The sequence below is a fragment of the Balaenoptera ricei genome, chromosome 2 (genome assembly GCF_028023285.1).
Source record: "Balaenoptera ricei isolate mBalRic1 chromosome 2, mBalRic1.hap2, whole genome shotgun sequence".
Classification (NCBI taxonomy): Eukaryota; Metazoa; Chordata; class Mammalia; order Artiodactyla; family Balaenopteridae; genus Balaenoptera; species Balaenoptera ricei.
Window position 1 is genome coordinate 161,123,299 of NC_082640.1, and position 22,667 is coordinate 161,145,965.

Consider the following 22,667-nt stretch of genomic DNA (forward strand, 5'->3'; position numbering starts at 1 on the left):
ATGCACTGCTTCTCACTCCAGCTACACTGGCCTCCCTGCTGTTCTTCTAACAACCAAACACTCCCACCTCAGGTCCTTGCTGGAATGTCCTTCCCCTAGATACCCATACCATTCACTCCCTCCTTTCCTTCGGGGCTCTGCTCATATATCCCCCTTTCAGGAAGGCCTTCCTAACCATCCTGTAGAAGTAGCAACCCACTGACCCACAGAATTCCCTACCCCTTACCTGCTTTATTTTCCTCCATAGCACTTGTCACCATCTGCTGTATTAGATATTAACTTCTTTGTTTACTGTCTGCTTCTGCCACTCAGATATAATTTCCACGGGGTAAGGAATTTTGCTTTGCTCAACTTACCTCCAGGACAGTATTGTCTTAGGGCAGAAATTCAGCCAGTGGACACAACATCCTTCAGGGGCCAGACTTCCTGCCAATTAGGACTAAGCAAGGCAAGTATTTAGCTTTAAGCCATGCTGGGAATAAGGCAAGACAGTTTTTAAAAGCCAGAATGCCCAGGTGTGTGGGGGATTGCTTACCGAGACCTATTCCAACGTGCTCACAGCAAGACAAGTAACACTACAAGTAACAGCTGACTTCATGGCATATTTTATAGTCTGCTGGGAGCCTTCTAATCCACCCTCTTATTTGCTTCTTGAAACAGCCCTGAGGGGTAGGCAGGGCAGGTTCTATCATTCTCCATTTACAGATGAAGATAATGAGGGGTATAGAGTTCAAGTGAGCTACCCAAGGCCACAGACAAACTAAGTGGTAGAAGCAGAATTCCTGGTTGTTTTGACTCCAAGTACAGTGCTCATTTCACTCTGTGTGTGTGTGTGTGTGTGTGTGTGTGTGTGTTTAACTGTTTCTCCATTCTGGGATCTGACCTTGTGACCTTCTTGAATCATTAAGATTCCAGGTCAATCCTGACCCCCTGAAAGACCTTCAACAGAGGAGGCATCTTTTCTCTAAAGACAGCACCTGCCAAGAGGCATAGGTGATGAGTAAACGTTTAGAGCATCAATTCCAGACCGGCCCCTGTGGCTTTCAGACCTACCACAGTCTCTTCTGTCTGATAGTCAGGAAAGGACCGTGCCCTTGGGTCCCTTCACCCCTAGCCCACCCCAAGGCAGGCCGGGCTGCAAGGGGAAAGGGGAAGGCCTCCCACAAGACAGGACCGGCAGCTGCTTTCAGGTGAAAACCAGAAAGAAATCCCAGCCCCGCTGCTTTATTTTGGTTTAAAAATCAAGTCGGGTGACAATGGAAACTCTTTCCTTGCTGTCCTCTCCTTTCTGCCCATGTTGACAGAAGACAGATCTGCTAATTCTGGCTGGGGTTTTTCCCTCCCTGGGCTGTTTTTCTCTTTTATCTTCATCAATTGAAGAGAGATGTTCTGTCTTTCAAACTGTCGAAAGGTATCTGGGGTTTTGTGTGTGTTTTTTTTTTTTTTCTTTCTTTCACATAATTCTGTGGGTCTTTTCCCAGATATGTATTTTCTCTCAAGTTAACTTCTAACTTGTTTAAGTTTCCGCCCATGTGACTTCCAGCGCGAGTTACCAGAAACCACAAGAGAGAGAGAGAGGGCGCAAGCCCCAAAGCAAGCGACATGTCCCTGTGGGGAGCAGAGCCTCTGCACCCCAGAGTGAGAAGGACGCCGGGGTCAGAGGTGTCTGCAAGGCGGGCAGAGGAGGGCCCTGCGGAGGGGGGGTGGGCTGGTGGCCCGGGAGCAGTCAGGAAGGGAGGCCGGCTGGGGACAGGAGAACCCAGAGGCGCGAGGGGCTGCGTGGAGAGCCCGGAAGACTGCGGCCATGCCTCACAGCTCCGACAGCAGCGACTCCAGCTTCAGCCGCTCTCCGCCCCCCAGCAAACAGGTAGGGTCCTGCCTTCTGATTCTCCGGGGAAGGGCGGGGAGAGGGCCGGGCTGCCTCGGCCTGCCCCGGGAGCCGAGAGGCCAGGAGATGGCTGGTGGCAGGAGCCCTCTGTTAGACTTAAGACACAGGATCTGCGGTGAAGCTGTGCATCTCGGCGGAGACCCTCATCCTTCCGCCCATCCTGCCAAATTACGCCCTCCTCATCCCCCGATGGTGCGCGTCGCCTCCACCTCACCTGGGGTCCCACCCCATGAAGCTTTCGAGGAAGCCAAGAGGAGAATGAACACCAAAGAACTCTGGTCTCTTAGAGGAAAGAGTCTACCTCTCTCCAAGGCAGTAGCAAAATGAGAGGAGGAGTCTTAACGCGGGCTCCGGGCACACACACCCTGAATGCTAGATGGTTGCCCAGGAGACAGCCCGCAGGACAAGAGAGGAAAGGGATGGGGGTAAAGTAAAAGGGGGCAGAAGAGCAGGTTGGAAGGAGGAGGACGCCGTGCCAGCTCCGAGGATCTATCTTCCCTCCTGGGTATGGCTACTGCTGCTAGCACAGGTGGCGGAGAGAGGGCTGGGGGAGGAAGGAAATGAATCAGGAGATGGTTCTGGGGACTTGGAGACATTCCTTAATAGCTCAGCTCAGCTCTGGGGAAACCAGAGAGATGAAGGTGGAGATTCTGGGAGCATTGGGAGTCTAGGTTGTGACTTCCAACTCAAAAGTTTTCAGCTTGAGGGTTGCCAAAAACAAAAAAACAAAAACGGGAGCACCCTCGCTGCCTTGCAGCTCCTGGGGCTTTCTCCTCACCACATCCCTCGACAGCGCCCTCGATAGGAAGCCCTCTTCCTTCTCATCTAATACACCAGTGGGGGGCAATTCCTTATCCAACTCTGTGGTTTAAAAACTGCATTCTTTCGTTAGCATGGATATCCAAGAGGGCTTTCAAAATGCTGCAGCCCAAATAACAGTATGTAAACATATACTACAGCTTCTGTCATCAATATCTAACAGGAGAGCAGCAGGTAGGAAGAAGTCCTAGTGGAGACCTCTAGAGGACAAACAATCCAGTCCTCTGCTCAAGATGGTATCAGAGGGGTTCAGACTGCCTGGAAGTTTGTACTCTTCTTAGGAAGGAAATTACTCACGGCTTTCATGGTAACCTCGTTCCCCATCCCCCTTAGAGAAAGAGCACTTCCTTCCTATCTAACCAAATGCCCTCCGACTGCAATGGCCTGGAAGTATTGGGCACATTGGTGAGACATATGCTTGGTGGGCAGAGTCTTGCCCAAGGAACTGTGTCCCTCTAGCCTGTGGGGACGTGAGAGGGGACAGGGCAGAAGGTACAGAAGGGTTTCACTCAGATTCCTCCACCTACCCTGCAGCATCTGGGGGAAAGCCAGAGCTAACCTCTCTGCCCAAGTAGAGCACATGCCCATCTGTGGGGTGCACTTAGAGAACACCCAAAGTTCCCTGTGTCCTCCTAAGCACCCATCCACTGTCTGCCACGGCCAGGTAATCTCCACCATTAAAACTGTTCTTGGTCTCCAGTTTGTACTAGGCATTGTGCTCAGGGCCATGGGGGATATCAAGGTCACTGAGCATAATGAAGGGAATGCAGGGGAAGAAGAGGCAGATCTGGGGTGGGGACCTCAGTCCAGGGGCACAGCAGAAGACACAAGGGGTACAAACCAGGAAGGTAGTGGTGGCAGGGGCGGGGGCGGCTTGGAAAGGCATCAGACTTAGCATTAGAAGATGTAACTCTCAGATTACTGTGAGCTCTTGGGCAAGCTCTTTGAGCCTCAGTTTCCCCCACATATAAGATGGAAATAAGGGTATCAACTTCACAGAATTGGGGACTTCAACAAGAGCACCTCTGAGAAAAAGCACTTGCACAGAAGCTAGCACATAGTAGGTACTTAACAGAGTTTTGGGAAAAAAAAAATAGCAAGAAGGTTCTAGGCCAAAAGTGAGAGGGTGAGGGTGGAGCAGACCTGAAGAGGAGAGGTGATAAAATACACTTCATCGCCTTAACCATCTTTTTCCAAATACAGCCCTATTGAGTTCTCAAGCTCTTTTGCCCTCTTCCTGTCTCTTTTGGCCAAAGTTATAGAGACCTAAGAGAGTGTAACAGAGTGTGGAGAAAAGTTCCCTTTTGGGTTCAGCCTTTTGGTAAATAGGGGGGTGGACGGGCAAGTAAAGATGAAGAAATGGAAGGGTGGACAGCCGGATATCAAACACCATGAGAGCCTGCCTCCACTCAGAAGAGAGGGTTAGACTCCCCTAATTCTCATCATCCTCTGCTTCCCAGGACTCATCTGATGATGTGAGAAAAGTTCAGAGAAGGGAGAAAAATCGCATTGCTGCCCAGAAGAGCCGGCAGAGGCAGACACAGAAAGCTGACACCCTCCATCTGGTGAGTGTTCAGACCTTTCTTCACCCTCTTGAGCCGTAGGCTTAGCTCCCCACCACCTGTGGACTCCTGGACCATAGCTTTGAGTCTGCCTGCGTGGGGATGTGTATGTGGGGGAGTCGGTGGAGGGATGCAGGTGAGGTGGGGAGGGGAGGCTCTCCTGTGAGTGCATTGAGAAGATTCTGTAACAGGGGATGGGCCAGGAGGCTGAAAGAGAAATGAGCGCCAAGAGGGCACGAGGAGTAAAGGAGCTGAGTGTGGGCAACCCAGAGGCTGGTGGAAGGCAGATCCACCTGCTGAGAGACGGGGTAGCCTGAGACAGCTCCATCCCTCATGAACCCAGAGAGCGGAAGGCAGGACTGCCTTTGGGAGGAATGTAGAGAGTGTTGAGGAGCCCATTGTCCCACAGTGCTAGGAACGCATATAGTCCCATCCCCTGGGAGGCCAGTTGGGCGGCCACCCTGAGGTCTGCATTTGGGACAAGGAGGTCCACAGGGTGCTGCACCCCATACCTCTTTTCTGAACATTATTAAGGTTTGATTTCGAAATTTCTATTTTGATGATATCCCAAGGGGTCTGTGAAAGATACAGTTTCAGGTGCATGTATCTGGGATGGTCACCATCCTGGTTGAGTTGCCTCCAGTCTCACAGTTTCTAGGGAAGCCCTGATCCCTGGCTTGAGCAGGGGCCTTGGGTGATCTGAACTGCATCTCCACCAGCAGCCCAAGATCCTGGTCAGTGTTTCCAAATTCTGGCTGTGTGCTTCATAAAGCAAAGCTTCCTCCTCATCTCCCACACCTTACCACCTCTTCTCTCTTCGCTCTGACCCTTAATTTGCTCCCTGTCCGACCAGCTCTTATTTCACTGGCTCCTTCCTCTTCCATCCCTTCAGCCCTTCCTCTGACGCCTCTGCCTTCTTGTCCCTCCTCCTGAGCCATTCCCAAACCTCTGGCATCCCAGTAATTCATTCCAATGGTAAAAAGGGCAATTGACACCAAAAATGAATATGCTTATGGTTATTTGAAAGATTAGCCTGGTAATTGGCCAGTTAAAGAATAGTTGTTTTATTCCTATCAAGAAAAAGTAAGATGTAGTCTTAGGTAAAAAGATGCTGCTTTTAGCTTTGTAAGGAAGTAGAGAGCAGGCTGCACCAAGATCTCTGATTGGATGCTTGTGTTTTATTTGAAACGTATTCAACATGTCTTCCATTGCATACTAATGTAGTTTTATGTTCATGAGTATTTGTTGAATTGAAAGAAAGAATGAATGAACACCAAGTCTGTTCTTCTCTTTGATAACTGTGATCAGCAGTCTAAATGTTAAGTTGGTGGTGGCCCTGCTTCTTATATGTTCTCCATGATTTCATTATGGCTTAGGGGCTCACAACACTCCAGTTTACTACTTTTTTTTTAAATTTTATTTATTTATTTATTTATTTATTTATTTATTTATTTATGGCTGTGTTGGGTCTTCGTTTCTGTGTGAGGGCTTCCTCTAGTTGCCGCAAGTGGGGACCACTCTTCATCGCAGTGCGCGGGCCTCTCACTATCGCGGCCTCTCTTGTTGCGGAGCACAGGCTCCAGATGCACAGGCTCAGTAATTGTGGCTCACGGGCCTAGTTGCTTCGTGGCCTGTGGGATCTTCCCAGACCAGGGCTCGAACCCGTGTCCCCTGCATTGGCAGGCAGATTCTCAACCACTGCGCCACCAGGGAAGCCCCAGTTTACTATTTTAAGCTTGAAAATCTATGATCACTCACTTGTCTCCATCACAGTCTGATTCTAATTCAATATTCTTTGCAGCAAGCAAATGAACAAATAAATAGAAATTAGTAAGGATAAAACCTACCTTTTTGTATAAGTAGACAATGTCCCAAGACTGGAAATATGCTATAAGCTTTATAAGTTTGTAACATTAAAAAAAAAAACCCTGGAAACTAAGTATAGCTCAGCAGTGCCGCAGTCATAAGGACATGGTTTGAATCCCAGCTCTGCCATTTGTTATCCGTATGACCCACCTTAGACCTTAGAGATGTTCTTAACCTCCCTTAGACTCAGTTTTCTTATTAGGAAAATGGGACAGTAACTACCTACCTCATAGAGATAGTGCATATAAAGAGCTCAAGCATCAGTCGCTGATATATCATAAATATTCAAAAATTTTGAGGATAATAAGAGTAATATTAATAATAGTTATTATTAGAAAAACAAGATAATCACAACTAAGATTTTATGTATATGAATTTATACTTATATATAAATCACAGGATCTCAGGGCTGAAAGATTTCTTAAAGGCTGGAAAGTTCAGACACAGTTTGATGCTTGAGACTTTCTACAACACCCTCCGGAAATGGTCCCCAGTGTATGCCTGGTCACTTCTAGTGACAGAGAGCCCCCTGCCTCCTAACAAGAGCAGAGGAGTCTTCCTTATCTCGAGCTGCGCCACTGTCTCCCTGGAAATTCAACCCCCTGGTCTTTCTTCAACCCCTTGGGGATGTATCAGTGAGGGTGACATGTATGTTTCTTTGCTGTGGCAAGGTTTTCAACACTAACTCAGCTGTCTCTCTTTGCAAGACAAGAGTTAGAACCAGAAGATTTAGCCCATCTGATTTCTTAGTTCCCAGACCAGGGATCGAACCCATGACCCCTGCAGTGGAAGTGAGGAGTCCTAACCACTGGACCACCAGGAATTCTCCCACATTCTGTTTTAATTCTCTTTTGGTTGGTGTCTTAAACAGCACTCATCACACTCAGTTCCTTTTCTGCCACAGTCAACTATAGAGTCCATTAGGCATAGTAAAGGCATTGATTAAAAAGGAGAAAGTCATATCTTGACCCATTCACTTTCAAAAGATATTAGTAGCTAATAAGTGGATCCAAGATAATCAGCTGCAAAACTATGAAAAATAATAGGAATCCAGTCAGTTTTCAAAGTTAACACAAAAAGTAATAACTTTTCCTAGGCAAATTAGATTAGAAAATTTAATAGGGAGAAAGATTCTGTTTATAATACCAAGAACAGCAAATGGAAGGAAGGAATAAATTTAACAAAAAATATGCAGGGTTTAATTTTTTAAACTTCAAAACTATTCTAAGTGATTAAAAATCACTCAAATAAATGGAAAGATATACCTTATGTAAAGATAGCAATTTTCCTTAAGTTAATTTTAAAATTGAATTAATTTAATATGATCTTAATAAACTAGGATTTTCTGGGTATTGGAGGAAAATGAAATTAGCTATTCTAAGTACCTGGAGAAAAATAACCATGTGAGAGTTTCCAGGAAAATTCTAAAGAAGGAGGGTAATTAGAGACGATTAGCTGAATAAGATATTAAAGTGAATTACAAATATAGATTTCAAAGCAGTGTGGAAAAGACAAAACATTGGACAGAATAGAACTCATAAATAGACCCACAAGCAAGCTCAGATTTAAGACCCCAATACATATGTCAGTTCCTAAGACACAAGTACAGATGCAAAATGTCTAGGATGGCATTTCAAACCAGAGAGAGAAAGATGAATTATTCAATAAATAGTGTTGGGACAACTGGCTAGTCATTTGAAAAAAAAAAAAAAAAAAGAAGGTAGAGTCTTCATTTCTTTTTTTTTTTTTTTTTTTTAATATTTTATTTATTTATTTATGGCTGTGTTGGGTCTTCGTTTCTGTGTGAGGGCTTTCTCCCGTTGCAGCAAGTGGGGGCCATTCTTCATCGCGGTGCGCGGGCCTCTCACTATCGCGGCCTCTCTTGTTGCGGAGCACAGGCTCCAGACGCGCAGGCTTAGTAGTTGTGGCTCATGGGCTTAGTTGCTCCGCGGCCTGTGGGATCTTCCCAGACCAGGGCTCGAACCCATGTCCCCTGCATTGGCAGGCAGATTCTCAACCACTGCGCCACCAGGGAAGCCCGAGTCTTCATTTCTTATACAACACACACATAGATTAAATGTGGGAAAAGATTAAAGAAATTTGAAAAAAATAGCATTAAAAATATTTATCTTGGAATGAAGTCTTTTCCAGATAAAATGCAAAACCCTGAAGCCATAAAGGGAAAGACTGATATACATTACCTTTATACATAAAAAGTGAAAGTGTCTATACAGCTCAAAGTACCTAACATGCAAAATCAAAGGCAAGTGAAGACTGGGAAAAATACCTGCAACACGTATGACCAAAAAAGGGCATATTTGCTTAATATATGAGAGCTCTTATGAATAAGGAAGCGATCAACAACCCAAAAGAAAAAATGAGTGATAATTAGGAATAGGCAATTTACAGAAAGAGAGAAATAAATGGCAAATAAGTATGGAAAAGGTGCTAGACCTTACTTAGTTAGGGAAATGACAAAGCAACAGTTAGATCCCCTGCCAGATTGGCAAAGACAAAAAATGTTGCTAATACACCATGTTGCCAAGGTGATGGATAAGCTGGTACCACCACACACTACTAGAAGTCTAAGTGGGTACAGTTCCGTTAGAGGGCAATTTGACCATATCCATCCAAATTACAAGTGCACATACACAGTAACTCGGCAATTTTACATCTGGGTGTCTGTTTAGAAACATACCCACAGATTTCATAATTATGTACATGTAAAGATAACCATTGCTGCATTGTTTGTCATAGCAAAGACTGGAAACAAGCTAAACATTCATCAGTAAGGGACTCAAATAAACTATCGTTTGTTCATTCAGTGGATACCACGAAGGTGTTAAAATAACGAGTTATATCCAGATGTGCTAATCTGAAAAGATTATCAAGCCTCTATACTCTTAAGTGAAAAAGTATGAGTATGGTGTATAGTTTTCTCCCATGCATATTTTTAATAAAAAGAAAAACATATGTGCATGTGTGTATAAACTTTAAAATTTTCAAATAGGTTTTCCCCCAAAATTGCTAACGATATATATTTCTGAAAAGTAGGACAAAAGGTCTAAAGCAGGAGAGAGATACTTTGCATTTATTTTTACCTTTTTATATAGTTTGGATGTTTTTATTATGTGCTTTTATTTTTATAATGTAGATATTTAAATTCCCAATATCGATCATTATTACATATGCATTAGGATGATTTCTTTTCTAATTTGATTTCAAACATTGAATAGTCTTCCACTGTGACATTTTATCCCTTGAACATCCTACATAAATATCTCAGTCCTTTGGGACAACCAACTGTCAGCTGGGATTTGTAATGAGTAATCCTAAGGTCTCCAGCGCTAGTAAGAGATGACAGACCAGTTTCATTTGCGTGGTTATCCTGGTAATTGTAGGATATCTCTGGTGCCTTGGAGCAGGAAGGATTTTGAGTCTGTGTCCCAGGTTAGTGGGAAAGAAAGTTGAGATCAGTTGAGAAGCTTTGTTCATGAAAAGGCTAAAAGTAGAGGGGGTGGTGGGCAGACAGTAATATTAGCCCAGAGCTGTGATGTTGACAAGTCAGATCTGGCCTTGAGGATGGAACTAGAAGAAAAGTACAGTAACAGGGCCAGATCTGGAAGCTGGAACTTCAGGTACTTAGATGGGGGTGGGACAGGTGCTTGCCTGGGGCTGGCTCCTGAAGGAGCCTCACATTAGTTTAAGAAAAGAAAAAGATTTACAGGTTCCAGGGTAGATCTTTAATGCCATATATAACAAACATCATGAGTGTAAATTATGCCTGAAATTAAGCTGATGCTGTGAGAAATAAGGTATTTACAATTGGAGGAAAACTGAGTAATGGAGGAAACGAAGCTCAGCAAAGATGTTAACTTCCTGGGCCTCCTTAGAAGGAGACACTGTTGTTCTTGGTTTTCTGGGAAGGCCTGGGAGAGAAGCCTGTTCATGGTCCTTTTTCATTCCGTCAGTTTTTTTTCTCTCTCTGGGAGACCATGCCATAAGATTTATTGGCATAGAGAAATCACAGGTAAAATAAAATAAAATAAAACAAAACAAAAAGCTAGAAAGTATGTTCTAGCTAGTTCCACCCTAAAGAAGTTCAGTGTTGGGCTTCCCTGGTGGCGCAGTGGTTGACAATCTGCCTGCCAATGCAGGGGACACGGGTTCGAGCCCTGGTCTGGGAAGATCCCACATGCCGCGGAGCAACTGGGCCCGTGAGCCACAACTACTGAGCCTGCGCGTCTGGAGCCTGTGCTCCACAACAAGAGAGGCCGCGATAGTGAGAGGCCTGCGCACCGCGATTAAGAGTGGCCCCCACTCGCCGCAACTAGAGAAAGCCCTCGCACAGAAACGAAGACCCAACACAGCCATAAATAAATACATAAATAAACCCAAAGTTTAAAAAAAAAAAAAGTTGTGCCATTTAAAAAAAAAAAAAAAGTTCAGCGTAAAATCAGTGAACTTTCTGTGGAAAAGAACCATTTCTCTTGGGCCTCTATTGCTATGAACTTCTTTTTATTAAAAACATATTAATTGTATTAGGTTAAGTAACTTGTCTGAGGTCATACCTCTTGTAACTAGGTCTGTCTGACTGAAGAGCCCATCTTCCTAACCACTAGGCAACACAGCCTCTTCCTTTGGACTCGCATGAAGATGTATTCATCTTCCCTAACTGATCCTCCTTGAATCTCTTCCTGAATTTTTTTCTCTTGTTCTTTAAGCAGCATCCTCCAAAGTTGACACTTTTCCTCCTCCATCATTAGGCCTAGTCAAGAAATTAATGATGTCGCTAAGCAATAGATTGATATAGCCATTGAGACCATTTTTAAATAAAGCTGTGTAGCAATAAATATTAACATCTTGCTCTTTGGTGCAGCAATTCCACTTACAGGAATTTGAAGAAACAGTGATGCGCAAAGATGCTCAATTCATCATTATTTGTGAACAGTAAACACTTTATCAATACTATAAAATTGGACATATACCCCACTACTGGAGATTAAGTATATTACGACACATTCATATACTAGAATTTTATGTTGGCAATAAAAATGACTAAGTGGATCTGTATTTATCAACACAGATAACACAGATTTCCTTAGTCTCCTCTGTAGGACTAGGTCTGGCCCTCTGAGTCCTAAGGGGTTCCACAGATTGGTTCCACAGGACAAAGTCTCCTTCAGATTGTGGCGTGTCTGTAGAGGATCCTGTCATGGGTCCACATGGTAGCTTGTGGAGGGAATAACAATAACTATAGTCATACCCCATTCTTGATGGAATCACAGAATTAAAAGGAAACTCAGAGATACTCTAGGTCACGCTGCTGTGTTACCAGTGAGGGTACTGATGTCTTCCTTAAGGACACCCAAGAACCCAAACCTCTTGCCTTCCCACCTCTTGCTTTTGTTTTTGTGCCACTTTGCTGAGCAGGACTTTGCTCGGCAGATGGTGTTGCTTCACATGTCCTTTTGCAAAGGGTGAGCCAAGAAGTAGGCCATTAACTAGGACACGTAAACGGCCTAGGCACTCTTCAGCAACAAAACCCAAGCACACAGCAAGAGACGAAAAAGGCAGAGAGTCCCAGGCTGAGAGGGGCTAAGTTTAAATGTTCCTTTATTTAAAAAAGGTCTTAAAGTTGTAATCCAAAATCAAAAGGACAATGACATATTGGGGGAAATATTTGTGTCAAATTAAATAAATTCAGATTTAATATTTTCTTTTTTAAAGATTTTTTTTTTTGATGTGGACCATTTTTAAAGTCTTTATTGAATTTGTTACAGTATTGCTTCTGTTTTATGTTTTGGTTTTTTGGCCGTGAGGCATGTGGGATCTTAGCTCCCCGACCAGGGATTGAACCTGCTCCCCCTCGTACTGGAAGTCGAAGTCTTAACCACTGGACCGCCAGGGAAGTCCCCTTGATTTAATATTTATACTATAGAAAGAACATTCTTTTTAAGAAAAACATCAAGACTCCAATAGATAAGTGGGCAAAGGCTATGAACAGAAAGCTTACGTAACATTTTTTCCTACCAAAATGAAAATAACCCAATTTTCTATTCTGATTGTGCAAACAATATACACTATGGATTTCTCAACCTCAGCAATATTGACACTCTGAGTTGGACAACTCTTTGTTGTGTATGTGGGAGGGGGTTGGCCCCCCTGCACTGTAAAATGTAAAATCTACCCACTAGATGCCAGTAGCACCACCTCACCCCTCTAGTTGTGAAAATCAAAAATATTTCTAAATCTTCCCAAATGTTCCCTTGGGGGGCAAAATTGTCCTTGGTTGAGAATGCTGTACTAGGGAGTAGACATGCAGAAATCTTACTTCTTGGTAATTGATAACTTGTAACATTAAAATGAAATTAAGAAACCTTCAAAAAGTTAGTTGGCAAAATAAATTATTTAAAATTACAACACCTAAATCCCAACGAAGTTGTAGTAAAATTAATATATACATTCACTGCCGATGACATTGTATATATTACATAACACTTTTACAGCAATACTTACGTGAACTGGAAGATGTTCACTGCAGCATTATTTATAATAGCAGCCAAAATGTCCAGCATTAGAAGGCCATGTTAAGTAAATTGTGGATCATCTATTTGTTGATGTCACCATTAAAAGAATAATTATGGTGATTTTTTAAGTATGACAAAATTATGACAAAAAGGAAAATACAAATTGTATATGTACTCTGAGATTTTATAAAAATAAGTATCCATGTTTGTTAGAAAGGACAAGATGGCAACACATACAAATGAAAAGAATCACGTTTAGAGGACTGGGATCATGGGTGGGTATACTTTTAAAAAAATATCTTTAGTTATACTGTATATTTTTTATTTAAAAACATAAAAAAAAGATCAAATAGAGCACTGAGTGAATTCTGGTAGAAATCGAGCATGAGAGCAGAGAGGGTATCATTGAGTTAGAATTTGGGGGGCAGGCTTTGGTAGGAGATCTTATAATTTATCATCCAAATAGGAACATTTTTGAGTGAAAAGAGGCACTAGTAAAAATTACACTAGGACGATAGCTATGAACTGGGACTGTCCCAGTAAACATCTGGTCACGCTAGATTTAGGGGAACCAAGGAGGGTGACCTAAAGCTAAAGGACCTGAAGGAAAATTCAAGAGCAGTAATAAATTTCAGAGCCAAGCAGAGGGGGCTAGATTCCTGGTACCAAAATGCAATTTCCTGCACTAGATAACCCTGTAACTAACATATTTTCCAGGTACTCAGCTGGCACGAGACTATGCCTTATTGCTAAGAGTTTGGGGAGGTCCAGAAAATGATAAAAGCAAAGGCCATATTCCTAGTACTAGAGCTCACGTCAGCAGAAATGATTCATTCTGTTGTACAAATATATATGAAATGCCTCCTACGGGCATTTTTTCTAGGCGCTGAGAATTCAGCTGGGACAAGACAGACTAAGTCCCTGATTTCAGGGACCTTACGTTCAACCAGAAGTCAGACTGGAAAATCAACTGATCAATCGTTATTTGTTATTTCACTAATCACACAAAGGGAAGAGGGCTTCGAAGAAAACCAAATAGTGCAATACTGACAGTGACTTAGGGACAGAGATGGGGACAGTGATCAAGGAAGGTCTTTCTGAGGCCCTGACATTTGAGATCAAATATGAGTCAAGAGAAGGAGCCTGGGAAGATCTGGGGAAAGGATGTTCTCTTGCAGAGACTTCAGGCCAAACTGTGAGCGGCCTGTCGGGGTCAGAAAGATGCCTTGTGGGGCCCGGGACTGTGAGAGCATGAGGAGGAGCTCAGGAACAAAGGCCATTGTGCTGCAGGGAGCAGGAACCAGACTGGGGGTGGGTGGTGGGTGGAGGGTCAACAGAATGAATTCATATTCAGTGGGGACAGAGTGGGGGCAGATATATCTGAACCTAAATTCTGATCTACAAAATGCGAAGCAATTACACCTCACTGGGCTGTTTGAGAGTTAATGAGAGAGCAAATGTAAAAACAAAGCAATAGTGCATTTTTTGTCTGTTTTGCATTGGAGAGAAGACTTTATTTGTTTGTTTGCTTAATGCAGAGAGGTTGGCATTTTCCTATAAATCAATCAAGTAAAGATATCAGATGTATTATCATATATGAAAACATATGCCCTACTTTCCAGTTGTTTATATGAACTTTAAGAACACAAAGGGACTTCCCTGGCGGTCCAGTGGTTAGTGCTCCGTGCTTCCACTGCAGGGGGCACAAGTTCGATCCCCGGTCGGGGAACTAAGATCCCACATGCCAAAAAAAAAAAAGAACACTAACTGTTTCACTGGCTGGGCTTTTCACCGCCACTGGTCAAGTCTCCTTTGCTTGGTATGGTCCAGACAGGTCAAGTTCAAGCCAGGGAAACTGTATGCAGGGTTCTCACAGTGGTGTGATTCTGCTGCCCCCATTCCATAGCTTCAGTTTGGGGAACAAAAGCAGGGGTTTGACTGGGCCTTTTTTTAAAAAATGAATATCTTACACTTACTTGTAACTATCCTAGAGTTAAAAGTAGAAGCTATAAAAGTACTTAAATGCTTGGTTAAGCACTCCCTGGGAAATTTCATGGACATCACAAACAGCAGACCCTTCAAATGCAGGTCTCAGATTTCGGTAAATTATTATAGACTCCAAGTTGGCAGTCAAGCAACATGATTTTACTTAACACCTACTATGTGCCAGGCACAGTCCCAGTCACTGAGGACAAAACAGTGAAGACAAGGATAGCTCCCGGCCTCATGGAGCTCAACAATCTAAAGGACAACTAATTTGATAAAGTTATCATTAATGAGATTCCAATAAGTGCCCTACCTCTCACCTTTCCGTAAGAATGAACTATTCTGGGCTATTTGAAATTTTCACCAAATATGATTCTTTGCCTTGAACAGTCATTTACTTTTAGAAAAAAAAAATTTTTTTTAAATAATTTTTTAAAATTAATTAATTTATTTATCTTATGGCTGTGTTGGGTCTTCGTTTCTGCGTGAGGGCTTTCTCTAGTTGTGGCAAGCGGGGGCCACTCTTCATCGCGGTGCGCGGGCCTCTCACCGTTGCGGGCTCTCTTGTTGCGGAGCACAGGCTCCAGACGCGCAGGCTCAGTAATTGTGGCTCACGGGCCCAGCCGCTCCGTGTCATGTGGGATCCTCCCAGACCAGGGCTCGAATCCGTGTCCCCTGCATTGGCAGGCAGATTCTCAACCACTGCGCCACCAGGGAAGCCCTAGAAAAAATTTTTGACTTAGAAATGTCCTCCTCCTTCTTTAAAGTTCTTTATATTATATTATTCATACTATGTTATACAATAAAATTATTTAATAAAATCAAAAAATATAAATATATAACATGATATAATAAATTTAATAAAATCAAACATTGCATATATTTATATTGTTATATTATTTTAAAGAGGAATCCACTATGAACATAATTCTCAAGCTAGTTGCTCATTAAGCTCACCTGGGAAGTATTTTTTTAATCTTGATGCCTGAGACCACGTCTGGAACAATTAAATTGGAACCTGTCAGGGGTGAAATCCAGTAATTAAGATTTTTTAAAGCTCTTCAGGCAACTGCAGTGTGCAGCCAGGGTTGAGAATCAGGGAGCAGTGACATTTGAAGCCTGTCAGGTGCATGTGGTAGAATGTGTGGAGTGAATTTGGGGCAATTTTGTGGGTATATACCCAGACACTCTGTCTCAGAGGCCCGGCAGCTTAAAACAAAACAAACAATTCAAACCTTGATGTTGATGGCAATTATTAGTTGTTTGTTTTTCAAAATTGGACTTGCTAGTGATAACCTTTCTAACTTGAGGTATCAGTCAGGATTACATTCTGCTATGAGTTATAGAAAAACTATCAAACAGAGGCATCAACAAGTCACCATTTGTGTTTTATATTTTTCTCATATACTAAGAAGTTCAGAAGTAGACAGTCCAGGGATAGTGCAAGGCTGTCGTCAAAGAACCAAGCTCCTTCTTTCTCTCTGCAGAGCCATCCTCAGTATATGGATGAGTTTTCATCCTCAAGACTGCAAGATGGCTGCTGAACCTCCAGGCATCAATCCGTGTCCAGGGAGGGTAGCCTTTGTCTGGTGAAGCTTTGCCTTTTTCCCTGAGGAGTGAAGCTCGTCCCCTCCCTTCCTACCCCCTGCCCCCCCCCCATTTCTGCTTATGTCTTATTGGTCAGACTCTGTCACATGGTCATACCTACCTGCAGGGGAAGCCGGGTAATTGAGGGATTCTTTTCCCAGCCTCTCTAGAGGAAAGCAGGGGGAAGGAGTTTGGAACAGATATTGAGTGAGCCAACCTATAGTGTTTCTCACATACGAGGTCAATGAAATCATAGCCCTGAAAGCCAAAGAACAGGAGACAGGAACCCAGGCAGGGGCCTGAGGGGCATGGCTGATGTGGCTAAACATCAGTGGATGATGAGGTGCTGACGGTCCTGGAGCTTCAGCTTTAAGGTATGAAAGTGAAGATTTCTCCCGAATTATTCAGTGCAAAGACCTGTGGTTTAGCGATTCCTCTTCTCTTCTCATCCGGTGAGGAACAGGAGTTGGAGTTAATTTCCCCAGGATTCAGGGGAAAGGTAGGCATAGATCCCACTATGGCTTGGGATGTGCCCTACCTCTCAGTTCACAGACTCCTCCGGGAAAGCTGGGCTCCACCCTATGTCTGCATGGGGGACGGGGGCTGGAAACTGCTGGAGACTGAACAAATAACTGGGTGTGAGGGACATGAGCTTGACACACTACTCTCGCATTGAAGTGTGGGTGGGAGCTAAAAGGTCACCTTACCAATAAATGACTGCATGTTCTGTCGAGGAGGAAACACACAGGGACTATTTTCACCCTTCTGGAAAGTGTGATTAGAAAATTCAAGGAGAAGGTCAAGACACAAACCAGAACTGGCAGGAAGGAGGACCAAGCCCTGCTCAGAAGGCCTGGAGAGTCCCTGCCAGAGCCTTGGGTCAGAGCCTGTCCTCAGCCTTGGTCCCAACTGGCTTCCCTGTGGGTAAGGGACCCGCCTGGGGATTCCCCATCATTCAAGCACTCTGCAGTGACCCGCTACTTGGCCCCTCCACTAGGGAATTTCCCAGAATGTTCCCACACCCCCAGAAGCCTCCTCCTTAGCCACCCCCAAGCTGCTTGTGGTTCCTGGTAGGGGTGGCATCAAGTAACCTCACAGGTGAGTGTGAATTGTGAACATTGGCATCTCAATTTGCACGAGGCGGGCAAAGAGGGAAGATGAAATTGGAAAGTCAACCAGGCTGAGGCCTCACAGGAGATAATTACCAGATATCATAAGATTTAAACAGACTTCAAAGGCAAGAGAGGATGGTGGGCACAGACTCTGAAGCCAGACTGTCTCAGTTCAAGCCCTGGTGCTGCAACTGACAAGTTGTGTGACCTTGAACAAGTTACTTAACTTCTCTGTATCTTAGGTTTTCCTCTTCTGTAAAATGTGGCTAATAATATTATCTACCACATAGGATTGTTGCAAAGATTAAATATAATGATAATTGTAATTATGTGATTGGGCACATGGTAGCACCCAATAAATGTTAGTTATTATTAAATCAAACTGGATTATTCTTTTAAAAATATGGTTTCTACTAATCTTTCTCATATAAATTGAGTCTATGTACCTCTGCTCCCAACACACCTACCCCTTCCCAACAGTCAGAGGCTCTGGTTGGCTAATATACACAGGTAGTCAATTTAAAATCTGAAATATTTGAGTTGCAGAGGGCTTGGAGATCTTCTAATCCTGTGGTTTTCAACATTCACTGCACATTAGAATCCCCTGGGGAGCCCTTAACAACCCAATGCCCAGGTGCACCCAGACGGATTAAATCAGAATCAGGCATCAATATTGTTACAACTTTCCAGGGATCCCGCTGATCCCAGCGTGTGACCAAGGCTGAGAATCATTGTGTTGGTCCAGTCTTCCTGTTTTAAAGTGAGGCAACTGGGGCTCAGAGTGGGAAAGGGAGTCACCGAGGGTCACCAAGCCAGGACCAGGACCCCTGTCCACAGTTAACTGATGGAGCCCACCATTGTCATGTATTTCGGACCTCACTGTGCATCTGGGGAAGGTCTGGCCCCGAGTCAACCCTCTCACAGAGTAGCTGGACAGGATATTCCCTCCCAACTCAGGTCAGGAGGCGATGATCAGCTCTGTGATTGGAAGAGTGTAACCGACTCAGGGTTCTTGTACTGTGTTTAAGGATCACCCAAACCAAGACCCAGTTTTCTCTTGGAAGGCTACTGATCTTAGTGACCTCCAGAGACCCTGAGTCACCAAGTCTCTCAGGAGAAGCCATGGGTGTGCTAAAAGGAACACAGGGCTGAGGATGGGGAAGCCCTGAGCCCAGCCCTGCTCTGCACCTACATGGTTATGGGGCTTTGGATCAATCACTCAAAGTTTCTGGCCCTCTGAGAAAATAAGTGTCTTGAGGTGAATCTATAGCCCTTTGTCCTAGCAGCTGCTGCCACCAGCCTGTAATCATTTTGGGGGGTATGCGCAATAGGTTTGTCCCAGGGTCTCAGTTGGCCTCATCTGTAAAGTAGGGGTAATAACAGCTGGCCTTGCATAGCCACCTCAGAGGGTTACTGTGAGGAGCCTGAAGTGCCTAAATGAATTCCGAAAAGTAAAAAGCAGGTTACTTGGAAGCCCAAGGGCAGGCTCACCCCTCCCCCATCAGAGGAGAAGGCATGCATGTTAGAAGCCAAAATTTACTTTCTAAACATTACTTTCCTTTTCCCCTTGAGTTCTTGGTTTCCAGCCCCCACTGGGAATTTAGGGGGAAATTAGAGGGGTGTGATCATGGTACCTCTGGGTCAAGAGCTGCTCCCATGGCCACCTTTGCCATCTGTCCCTGTGTGAGAGCCCCTTCCACAGCATGACGGCCCCAGGGAGGGTCAGAGTGGACCAAGCGGTGGCAGGTGGGGATGTGGAGGGCTGAGAACCCCAGATCAGCCACTTCCTTCTGCAAGCGAAGTCAAACTCTTCCTCTGCGAAGTGTCTGGCTGGCGGCAGGTCCCCTGGGCTGGCAGTACTGGTTTCTCTGGGGCCCTGGCAGGAAGCAGTCTTGCTTCCCAAGGTAAAGACAAGTTTCTTGTCACAGGTGGTTGTTTTCTACTTAGAGGCGGGTGGCGGTTATGAATGCTCTCCTAGCGCTCTGGGATCTCCCAGGGGGGCGGGGAGAGGGAGAGGAGAAAGCCAGAGCTCAGCAGGGCTCGCTGAGGGAGGAAGAGCCTGCTGTAACTTCCCGAAAGCTGGGCCGGCCTCTAGGCGGAGAGAAGGTCGGAGCAATTGGTCCCTGTGGCCCGCCTACCCCACCCCTCCCTTCTGCCTCGGGGTTTGCCCAGGCTCTTTGGAGCACAGAACTTACAGTAAATGTTGTCACCAGTGGAAACTCTCAGAGGGGGTGAGGAAAAGGGCTAGAGGAAGGGGCCAGGACTCCCGGCCCCCAGTTCCCGTCTTACCAACACCCCCCAGTCTCATGTGTTGCTTTATCTTACCTTTTGGTAAAGAGGGGATGCCCTCTCTCTGGGATGTGCCCGGAAACAACCAAATGGTAAGATGAACGAGCCGGTCACACCCCGCAGAAGCAGCAGCCCGTGCCCCTGACTCTACCATCATGGCTGTTGGTATCCCAACTCCCCCACCCCATTTTAGAGATGGGGGTTTTCTTTGTACCGACCTAGGCGCGTTTTCTAGCTCAGTGCCACATACAGGAAATGCCAGGCTGAGGCTGAGCACGCTCACACTTGTTCTGTACAAACGGATGGAATCTGGCTTGATGGATAAGGCCACATTCTCCTCTACCACTTAAAAAGAACCCCCAGGTGCATGGGTTAGGGCAACTGGCAGTGTAACTAGCTCTCATTAACCTGTAGCTCATGCTCCTGATGGATTATCTAAGGCAAATTTTAAATGTCAAGTTATCTCACATCTGCTCACTGCCCACTGTAATTCTGAGTCAACTTCTGGTCCAGCCGTTGATGTCATCAGGCAGCCAATCAACAAACACTTGAGTTCATACTCTAGGCCAGGCACTTAATAAGTGCTTGAATAATTAAAATAAATTTATTATCATATTTAACATTAATATCTATTGTTTCCAAACTTGCCTGATCATCAGAATAATCTGGGGCACTTGTTAAAACTTCAGATTCCCAGAGTTCACAGAAAATCCCAAACCCACTGAGTTCAAATCTCTAGATTTGAGGAAGGGCCTGGAACTATATTTTTATCAGGCCCTCAGATTAATTCTAACGATACAGCAAGTTTGGAAAATACTAACCTAAGTGAAACAGAACTAGAAAAATAAGACCTGGACTCCAAATATTAGGTCACTTTTTGAACTGAAATGTAATTTATTTGCATCTCCAGTGCCATTTTTCCTTCCTCTGTGGGTACCAATGATTAGCCCAGAAGGTCTATTTGAGTCAAGGAATGTGAACCTTAAAATCACATTGGAAATGCAATTCCCCTGGGTTTTCTGAAGGTGGGATCGTTTTCCAGTAAATGCTAATTACCAGGGTGTCACTGTTGATTAATTAATGATGTGATCAGTAATCAGCGCTCTTTACCCTGAGTTTTTCTGATTAGCATGTATCTGATGGGTCCCTTAAGCAACAGGGGAAAGGTGTTTCTGGAAAAAAGGAAGCACAGGTGCTTGGGACACACCCAGAGTACTACAGAACAAGCTGCTGGAAGAGCAGAATGGCGTGGAGTCGAACACTGTGCTGGAGTTTGACTATTTACTATTTAGAAAGACCCTAAACATTCTAGAATCTGGGTGAAGTAGACAATTAACCATGGACTCCATTTGTAAGACTAAATGCAAATGCTGGTAACGTTAGGAGAAGACACTGTACAACATAGAGAAGAAAAGAGTGAAATTAGTTTAAGACGGTCTCACAAACTCTTTTCCATTTTGCTGGGCTCTGGCCTCCAGCCGGTTTCCCTTGACATGTACTTGCCACTCTCAACCCTCATACACACTCACAGAGATCTATGCATGTACACCTGCACACAAAGGAGCACACATGCAAATTCACACATGCCTTCACACACACGTCTCTCTTAGTTGGGACCATATGAAACTGCCATTCTTATAGGTCAAAACAGACAAATATCAGCAATTTCACATGGTTCAAGCTAATAGCTATGCATATACATGCACAAATATACGTGTGTTATAGATGCACCCATCCACACACAGGACACATACAAATATATATCACACGTGCACACTCGCATGTGCAGAAAAAGTCACCGATGCCCTTCTCCATGGCTGTCCTAGTGAAAATTTAACGCAGACTCCCGCTTCACAACGCCCCCCCCCCACCCCCCGCAATCTTGCCTAGTGCTGACATTAACCTGCAACGTCCATCCTTTCCGCTCGCAGGAGAGTGAAGACCTGGAGAAACAGAACGCGGCGCTGCGGAAGGAGATCAAACAGCTCACGGAGGAGCTGAAATACTTCACATCGGTGCTGAGCAGCCACGAGCCCCTGTGCTCGGTGCTGGCCCCCGGCGCGCCCTCGCCCCCCGAGGTGGTGTACAGCGCCCACGCCTTCCACCAGCCTCACGTCAGTTCCCCGCGCTTCCAGCCCTGAGCTCCCCGAGGGCGGGAGAGAGCGGAGCCCCCAGCCCCAGCTGCTCCCAGGCCTCGGGAGGGGCACGCAGACTGTGGCCAGCGGCCCTCGTCCCTCAGCACCCTCTCCACCCGGAGACCCGGAGGCGGAGGCCTGGACCGGGATGGAGCACAGGACGCAGCTGCTGGACGTGTGTGCGGCCTCCCGAAGTGTGGCCGACTGCCCGGCGCCGTGGGCTGGACCTTCACGTGGGTGGGAGGCCGGATCCAGAGCTACGTCAAGCATAACGCCCAAGTCCCGTTGCACAGAGGGAGGAGGGGTAGGGAAGGGTTATTTTTCTAAATAAATGTCTTAAAAGAAACCAGTCTGGCCAGGGCTTGAAACCTTAAGTTCTGTGGGGTTGGGGTCTTTTTTGGTTCTTGGCCTCAGGAGCCCTTAAAGCTCAGGAGACTCTGCTAATATCGCTTCTTTTCCATGGCTTGTTAATCTGCTTGGGAAGCTGGGTTTTTGCAAAGAATCTTCAATTCTCCTTCTAGGCATCTTCTTGATTTTCCTCCCCAAATCACCTCACTGTGACCTCTCACTTTCCATTCCTTGCATCATGCTTTCTAGATTGTCTAGACGTTTCTAGGGTCATTCTCTAGACAGGAGAAGGACCAGCGCCAGATGTTGTGGAGTGGGATGGTCATTCGAGTTGGTACCCTCGTCTCCCACGACTTCACTGACTCAGCCCCATCCAGACGGCCAGCGCTGGGGGATGCTGCGTGCCAGGCCCCATGCAAGGAACTCCAGTAACACAAGGAGCACCTCACGTGAAGGCGAGGCTTTCCTCATGCTCCCGTGGGGCAACACGTGGTTCAGAGACACAGGTGCTACGTGTCCTGCTGAGGACTCCACCTCCCCTGGGA

The 22,667-nt window shown here is 45.2% G+C and overlaps 1 protein-coding gene and 1 long non-coding RNA gene across 2 annotated transcripts; one reads left to right on the forward strand and one right to left on the reverse strand.

Annotated features, from left to right (window-relative positions):
- Positions 1-760: 760 nt before the first annotated feature.
- On the forward strand, positions 761-22,083 carry BATF (basic leucine zipper ATF-like transcription factor). The gene is made up of 3 exons (XM_059915794.1): positions 761-1,867; positions 4,168-4,272; positions 21,571-22,083. Exons 1-3 carry the CDS (start codon positions 1,805-1,807, stop codon positions 21,778-21,780), a joined length of 378 nt encoding a protein of 125 aa, XP_059771777.1. The 5' UTR covers positions 761-1,804; the 3' UTR covers positions 21,781-22,083.
- Positions 15,080-19,693, reverse strand: LOC132360708 (uncharacterized). Its single transcript, XR_009501163.1, has 3 exons — positions 18,985-19,693; positions 15,609-15,669; positions 15,080-15,372 (listed from the first exon to the last, which is right to left on the reverse strand). It is a non-coding gene; the product is annotated as an uncharacterized LOC132360708 (long non-coding RNA).
- Positions 22,084-22,667: the final 584 nt, after the last annotated feature.